Genomic DNA, 8024 nt, shown 5'->3' with positions numbered 1-8024 from the left:
ATGGACCTTAGAAACATGAGGTGAGGTACCAACATGTAAGAAACCATAGAAACACTAAGACATAGGGAACTGAAAACACTCTGACCAGTACCAATAAATGGGAAACCATAGAAACACAGACGTAAACAAAGACACAGAAAACCATAGAAATAGGTACAGACATGTAAGAAACCAAGAGAAATAGTGACAGTTAAAACAAACAGGACTATTATCAAGCAACCAGGAAATGCACAAAAAACAAAGCAAATCTTAGGAATTTTAATTGGTACAATAATGTGGAGATAACTGCCCTTCAGATAAATCCATATTCTAGTCAATCTAGTGTGAAGATTTTAGATAAATCAGACTATGACAGCAAATCCAATACTATCCCTATAACGGAGGTGTCAATTATCTTTGTTGGTGTGTTTTAGATCTTGTTCCTCGTGAAAATGTAGAGGCATGGTTGACACACTTACGGAATGAGTTCCCAACAGTGGCCTTCAAGGCTTCCACACAGACACAGGCTGATAACCTGGTAAGAAGAGCTGATATGAAATAAACATATCAAAATGATGATTACATCAGTTAACATGTGTTTTATCTACATCATAATTCATAAGCTGTAAGTTTGGAGACCTTCCTGTCTGAAAAGTGTAAGATTATTGTGAACAGGAAGTAGTTTGGATCCATTTAAAATAATGTTTACTAATGAAAAAGATGATAAGTGTGAGACTAAAATTGCATGATCATTGTTTTTGTAAAGATTATATGTTAAATGTTAAATTCTAATCTTAAATGACCTTCAGAGTCAGAAAAAGGTAACCTTGGCCACAGTGAGTGAAGATGTTTTGAAGTCCAGTCATTGTATAGGAGCTGAGATCCTGATGAAACTGCTGGGTAACTACTGCCGAAGTAAAGACATCAAGACAGCAATACGCGTGGGTGTAGTGGGTAAGTTTGATCATAACATTTGGAGTAGGGAGATTAATATAACAAAGTAGACAGAAGCCATATACATGTGATAAAGACACCCAGGTGAGCTGATACAGAGTATGTTGTCTTGTTATGAGGAAAAGATGTGAAAGCCAAACTATGGTGTCACTTTCTGGTGGTGTTGGTAACAGTTTCAAAATTTCACTTTAAAGTCTGTGTTCAAATCTGTTCTGTAAAAAGTTAGAAATACAATATCAAATTTTGGCGTCTAGCAACTCTGAATATTAGAGATGCTGAGTAGCTGGTTTTTCAAGCTTTCCATTTTGCCCAGTTTCTCATAAAGTACAAGTGCATATATGAACATCTGAACTTACCAAATAGATTACATAAAGTTGATATTTTGGGAACGGCAGCAACAAATCTATTTGACTTGTTATATTCATTTTAGATTAGTCCTATTAAAACAAGTTTGGTGAAATATCCGATGAGTTTCGTCTTCCTCCTTGGGAAGATGGATGTGTTTGGAGTAAAATTGTCATGTTAAGGAATTTTGAGAGTTAAAGAATTTACAGTATTTTCATTTAATGTTATACAATGGATCAGTATTTAAACATGACAACCATATATAGTGCTCACATGTTGTATATGTAAAATTAACTCATAAACTTCATATTTTGGGAGGCTGGGGCAACATAAAGTTTAATGTGTTCTGTATGTTGCTTAAGAATTACCATACCAAGAATTAAGGACATGTGAGACACATAATTTTGCAAAAATAATTTTGTAAATATTAATTGATTATAAGTCTAGAAATCATACCAAAAAAAGTAAAACAATAGATGTGATATATTTAGATTGTTTAAAAAGCATAGAATTCTATTCCAGGATTTCCTAACACAGGGAAGAGCAGTATAATTAACAGTCTGAAGCGATGTAAAGCTTGTAATGTAGGATCACAGCCAGGAATTACCAGGTAACATATCACCTTTCAACTCATTAATTTTTAATGGTCGTTGTTGGCTCTATGCAGCATACACTCACTATATAGACTCAATAAATGACATGTAAATTTAGAACAGGTATAGTCAGATCAGGATGTCATTCTAGGACTTACAAGTCCTTAATACATGGACTGTAGAATTAGGAATTCATGTAAAATAGCAATGATTTTCAACAGATGTGCTATCTTGTTGTTGGTGGCTGGCATTCAGATTTGTCCTCTTTTGCTACATGTATTAAAAAGTTATCTATTTAATGTGGTATATCTGTTGTGATGATATTATTCACAAACACAACTGTAATTTTTCTCGTCTTGTAATATATTTATTGTTTTGTAAACAGCTTTCTGTAGATAAAACAAAATTATGTGCATATGGTAACTGACAATGCTTGATCTCCTCTTATCATCTTCACAGAGCCATGCAGGAAGTGCAGTTAGACAAACATATTAAGCTGCTTGACAGTCCTGGGGTTGTCATGGCGACAGGTGCTAGCGACATGTCTGTGATACTCAGGAATTGTGTTAAGGTAAGACACACTCAGTTAATTGTTCTTGTAAATAACGATTCATTGTTAATGAGATGCACTTCAGGATATTGAAGTGGTCTTCAGCACTGTTTTGAAAAATATTAATTTTATATTTTGTTATTTACCTACATAGCCTGTTTTCCAGTGGTACCAAGAAATACACCTAATTGATCAGTTTTCCATGTGGAATTCTTGTCTTTGCATGATAAAATATGAATAAGATTTGATATAGTGCATGCATTTCAAAACAGATTGAATGATAAGTAACATTTTTTGTCTATGTTCCAGCTGGAAACTTTAGAAGATCCGGTAGGACCAGTTGAGGCCATACTGAAGCGCTGCTCCAAAGAACAGGTTAATTTTCTATTTCATATGATTTACATGTATTTCTGATTACTTATATTACTTGGCAGATAAACTACTATAGGATTGATAAGGACATTGTTAAAACGGGAAATGGTATGTGTATATTGGTGTATGTAAACAAACTCTGGACAGTTTTAATTATTGATCTTGTTCATAATGATATCTCACTAGAAATAAAACTAAAAATCCTTAAAACTCCAAATACAATGCTTGTGGAAAATCCTCGATACATGTGATTACATTATTTGATGAATATATTGTAAAGATTTCCAGCTACAATATATACATGTGTATTTCTATTATTTCCTTTTATAAGAATATAATGCTAGCTGTATATGTAGCTAGTAATTATCCTCTAATGAGGAATGTCTGGGGGGAATATAGGAATTACTATACATGGCGTATGTATGTAAGTTCATAAGTAAGGGCACACTTAACCTTGTCAACCCTGTAGCAGCTTCATTCTTAAGGGTTTTTAATCAAACCTTACATACTCATAAGGGCAATTTTATCTGGTATGACTTCAAATTTTAGTGTTCTACAGACAAGGTCAAGGTCATGTTTAATACTCTAAGAAACCCTTGTCAGCATTCTAACAGCTTCATTTTATGTGCGATTTTCATTTAGCTTAACACTTATACAGGGATCATAATTTTTTGGACATGTTATGTTTCAAGGTTATAAGGTCAGAGTCAAGGTCAATGACAATATTTTAAGAACATCCTTGTCAGTCAAGGTCAAGGTCAGCATCAAAATTTTTAGAAAATCCTTGTAAGCACTCTGCTGGTTGCATTCCTTGAGAAATTTTTATCAAACTTCACACAAGTAAACACTTGCTTAATTGCATCTAAGTCAAGATAGAACAATGAGGAAATTTGTATCTTTTGCCTTGTTAACTTACATAAATAAACATCATTACAAACATCTGTTCCTGTTATGTGAGGTTTGACGGCTGATTTCTTCTATTTCAGATGATGCTCCATTATCGGCTGCCTGACTACAGCAATGCTAATGACTTTCTGGCTTTATTGGCAAAACGATTTGGGAAGTTAAAAAAAGGGGGAATACCCGATGTAGGGAAAGCTGCCAAAACTGTTTTACATGATTGGACATGGTGAGATGGCTGATTTTCCTGACATAAATATGCACTTCATATATATGGTTTTATATATAGGCCAAATTCTTTTCTGGAGGCTATGAATTAGGGTGAAAATTGAGAAAACTTTCTGAGATGTTTCTGTCTTTTGGACTAAACAAATCAATTTACAAGGACTTTGTTAGAAGTATTATTGATTCTTCAGAAACAGATACATAAGGCATGTTTTACATTGTAAACCTGACCTGTTACAGTGGACGGATCACATACTACACACAGCCTCCAGAGCAACATTCCCTTCCAACTCATGTCAGTGCTGAATTTGTCACAACAATGGGCAAAGAATTCTGTCTTGATGATCTACTAGCTCAGGAGCAAAAGAGTCTGCAAGGTAACCATAGTAGTGTTTGTAAGCCTGGTATGACAAAACGCCTTTCAGAAATATACGAAAATGATTGCAATTGATAATGAGTAAATGACACGTTTGCCAAAAAAATTCACATTAAGTATATTTTTATGAAAATTGTTCTGGTGAGTCTGTATGTAGGTAACATCATTTCAGGTATGATGGAAACCCAACGTCATTTCTGTCATATATTTTGAGGAGGTCTTTAAGCAGGTTTGACCATATAATGAATCTGACAAATAAATAATCTTACATTTTACAGGGTAATTTTTTGTAAGAGATATTGTACACACTTATTGTCTGTAGGGTTGGAATCCCGAAGTCACAAACACATGTTGGTAGACTCTCTTGGTGCAGCCAAGGTCGTCATGTCCGAGTCTGACCTCGCGGCTTTAGACACACAGATGGAGAGCGAGGAAGAGCAGGAGGATTTTGACTTTGACGAGGGAGAAGAAGATATGGAGGATTCAGACATGGAGGAAGAGGATGATGAAGATGACATGGTAAGTTTTCTGTAGGCTACTTAGATACTACTTTCTTGTTATGGTAAGTTCTTTGCAGGCCACCAAGATAAAATAAAACAGTTTGTATACAGTAAAATAGGTCTATCTATTTATGTTATGTCTTAATAAGGGCTGGTATATAATTACACCTCAGCATCACAACTGGCGTTTTTAGCTCAGGCAAAATCTTATGAAACAGTAGAAGTACAATTTTTATTGAACATATTTATATGCTGTCCAGTTTACTTTTAATCTGCAAATATTCACTGTTTCTTTAAAATTCATTCTCTTTAAAGTGGTAATTTTATTTTATAGATGATTTTACAATAAATTTTTCTCTTGGAAAATAGCAAATATTGGAAATAACCCTTTTAAGTGCTTACATAACTTTATTGTTACTTCAGATAAAACAGATGACTGTTTCCTTAGATACAAATAAGAAAAAAAATGGAGGTAAGACCCCAAGGAGGGATGAAGGGACAGCAGGAAGAAAATCTGTTGGAGGGTCAGCTGAAAAACGTCAATTAAAGGTCAAAGCCAAGAAATCGAAAGGCGATAAAAAGGAAGCACAAGAAAAACTCACCAATGGGTTGTTACAGCTCAACAAACAAAGGAAACAAGACTTCAAAAAAATGAAGAAACAAAGGAAAAGAGCAGGTGGGTGTTGGTGGGAATGTCATGAATATTCATTCTCTTAGAAAACATTAAAGATTTGTTTTTGTCTGTCTTTCAACAGTTTACATTTACAGGAAACTGAAGCATTTCTGTTAATTAATTTACATGCACAGTTTGAACACCAACAGTGCATCAAAGATATCTACATTCTGATCTGATGGTTAACACATAGTGTGTGTTCAAAATGGTTTTTTTTTTCTCTGTCTTTTTCAGATAAAGTGGCAGGAGAACTTTCTTCAGCTCTGACAGAAGCTTTCAGTTTTGGAACGGATTAGATAGGAAAGACTGTTAGTATTATCTGTTTCTGCAACATGGAGAGAAGATCAACTTGTGGAAGGAATTTATGAATTGTTACATTAAAATATTTCTTAATCCCCCTTTTCTGGTGTTTGGTTTTAAGTATGTCACACATCAAGATAATAAAGTGGTGCACTAAGGTATTTTTTTATATTCAACTACACTCCACTTGAACACCACTGATCTAATTAATATTAATGAGGTTTTAAACAATTGTTCCCTTAATAAATCATTTTCCAGTTTCCAGCTAAGTATCAAGGTTGATGCTCAAAGCTCAAGGCCACAGCTGCTGAGTGTAAACTATATAAATTATGATCCTCTTGAAAAGACAGCCATTTGTAATGATACATCACACATTTGTTCCCTATTTGAGACTGTATTGCACAGGAACTGTTGACCCTATCTCAACATAGTCTATTATATCAACATAGTCTACTGTCTCAACATAGTCTACTATATCAACATAGTCTACTGTCTCAACATAGTCTACTGTCTCAACATAGTCTACTGTCTCAACATAGTCTACTATCTCAACATAGTCTACTGTCTCAACATAGTCTACTATCTCAACATAGTCTACTGTCTCAACATAGTCTACTGTCTCAACATAGTCTACTGTCTAGTAGTGCAGTTTAACGGTAAGCTCAGGTAAATATAAAATATTGTACTATTTAGTAGTGCAGCTTTACGGTAAGCTCAGGTAAATACAACATATTCTACTGTTTAGTAGTGCAGCTTAGCTTTAACGGTAAGCTCAGGTAAATACAAAATATTCTACTGTTTAGTAGTGCAGCTTAACGGTAAGCTCAGGTAAATACAAAATATTCTACTGTTTAGTAGTGCAGTTAACTTAACGGTACGCTCAGGTAAATACAAAATATTCTACTGTTTAGTAGTGCAGCTTAACGGTAAGCTCAGGTAAATACAAAATATTCTACTGTTTAGTAGTGCAGCTTAGAGTTAACGGTAAGCTCAGGTAAATACAAAATATTCTACTATTTAGTAGTGCAGCTTTACGGTAAGCTCAGGTAAATACAAAATATTCTACTGTTTAGTAGTGCAGCTTGATGTTAAATTCAGGTAAATACAAAATATTCTACTGTTTAGTAGTGCAGCTTGATGTTAAACTCAGGTAAATACAAAATGTTCTACTGTTTAGAAGTGCAGCTTTACGATAAGCTCAGGTAAATACAAAATATTCTACTGTTTAGTAGTGCAGCTTAACGGTAAGCTCAGGTAAATACAAAATATTCTACTGTTTAGTAGTGCAGCTTAGAGTTAACGGTAAGCTCAGGTAAATACAAAATATTCTACTGTTTAGTAGTGCAGCTTAGAGTTAACGGTAAGCTCAGGTAAATATAAAATATTGTACTGTGCAGCTTAGTAGTGCAGGTAAATACAAAATATTCTACTGTTTAGTAGTGCAGCTTAACGGTAAGCTCAGGTAAATACAAAATATTCTACTGTTTAGTAGTGCAGCTTAACGGTAAGCTCAGGTAAATACAAAATATTCTACTGTTTAGTAGTGCAGCTTAGAGTTAACGGTAAGCTCAGGTAAATACAAAATATTCTACTGTTTAGTAGTGCAGCTTAGAGTTAACGGTAAGCTCAGGTAAATACAAAATATTCTACTGTTTAGTAGTGCAGCTTAACGGTAAGCTCAGGTAAATACAAAATATTCTACTGTTTAGTAGTGCAGCTTAGATTTAAAGGTAAGCTCAGGTAAATATAGAATATTCTAGTATTTAGTAGTGCAGCGTAGAGTTAACGGTAAGCTCAGGTAAATACAAAATATTCTACTGTTTAGTAGTGCAGCTTAGAGTTAACCCTAAGCTCAGGTAAATACAAAATATTTTACTATTTAGTTGTGCAGCTTAAGTGCTACTGTTTAGTAGTGCAGCTTATTCTACTATTTAGTAGTGCAGCTTAACGGTAAGCTCAGGTAAATACAAAATATTCTACTGTTTAGTAGTGCAGCTTAACGGTAAGCTCAGGTAAATACAAAATATTCTACTGTTTAGTAGTGCAGCTTTACGGTAAGCTCAGGTAAATACAAAATATTCTACTGTTTAGTAGTGCAGCTTAGTAAGCTTAAATACAAAATATTCTACTGTTTAGTAGTGCAGCTTAGAGTTAACAAGGTAAATACAAAATATTCTACTGTTTAGTAGTGCAGCTTAACGGTAAGCTCAGGTAAATACAAAATATTCTACTGTTTAGTAGTGCAGCTTAACAGGTA

The 8024-nt window shown here is 34.1% G+C and overlaps 1 protein-coding gene across 1 annotated transcript; it reads left to right on the top strand.

The window, feature by feature from the left end:
- Positions 1-413: 413 nt before the first annotated feature.
- LOC132557711 (guanine nucleotide-binding protein-like 3 homolog) lies at positions 414-5869 on the top strand (the record flags this gene model as incomplete). The annotated part of the gene is made up of 10 exons (XM_060222231.1): positions 414-517; positions 789-933; positions 1801-1888; positions 2331-2442; positions 2731-2796; positions 3780-3922; positions 4159-4295; positions 4617-4813; positions 5218-5470; positions 5702-5869. Coding segments are annotated over 10 exons (1307 nt in total), but the record flags the coding sequence as incomplete, so codon positions are not given.
- Between the last annotated feature and the right edge of the window lie 2155 nt (positions 5870-8024).

The sequence above is a fragment of the Ylistrum balloti genome, unplaced genomic scaffold (assembly GCF_031769215.1).
Source record: "Ylistrum balloti isolate Yb309-2 unplaced genomic scaffold, AGI_CSIRO_Ybal_v1 Utg370712, whole genome shotgun sequence".
Taxonomy (NCBI): Eukaryota; Metazoa; Mollusca; class Bivalvia; order Pectinida; family Pectinidae; genus Ylistrum; species Ylistrum balloti.
The sequence above is the reverse complement of the archived record's forward strand: the minus strand, read 5'-3'. Positions and strand labels throughout refer to the sequence as shown.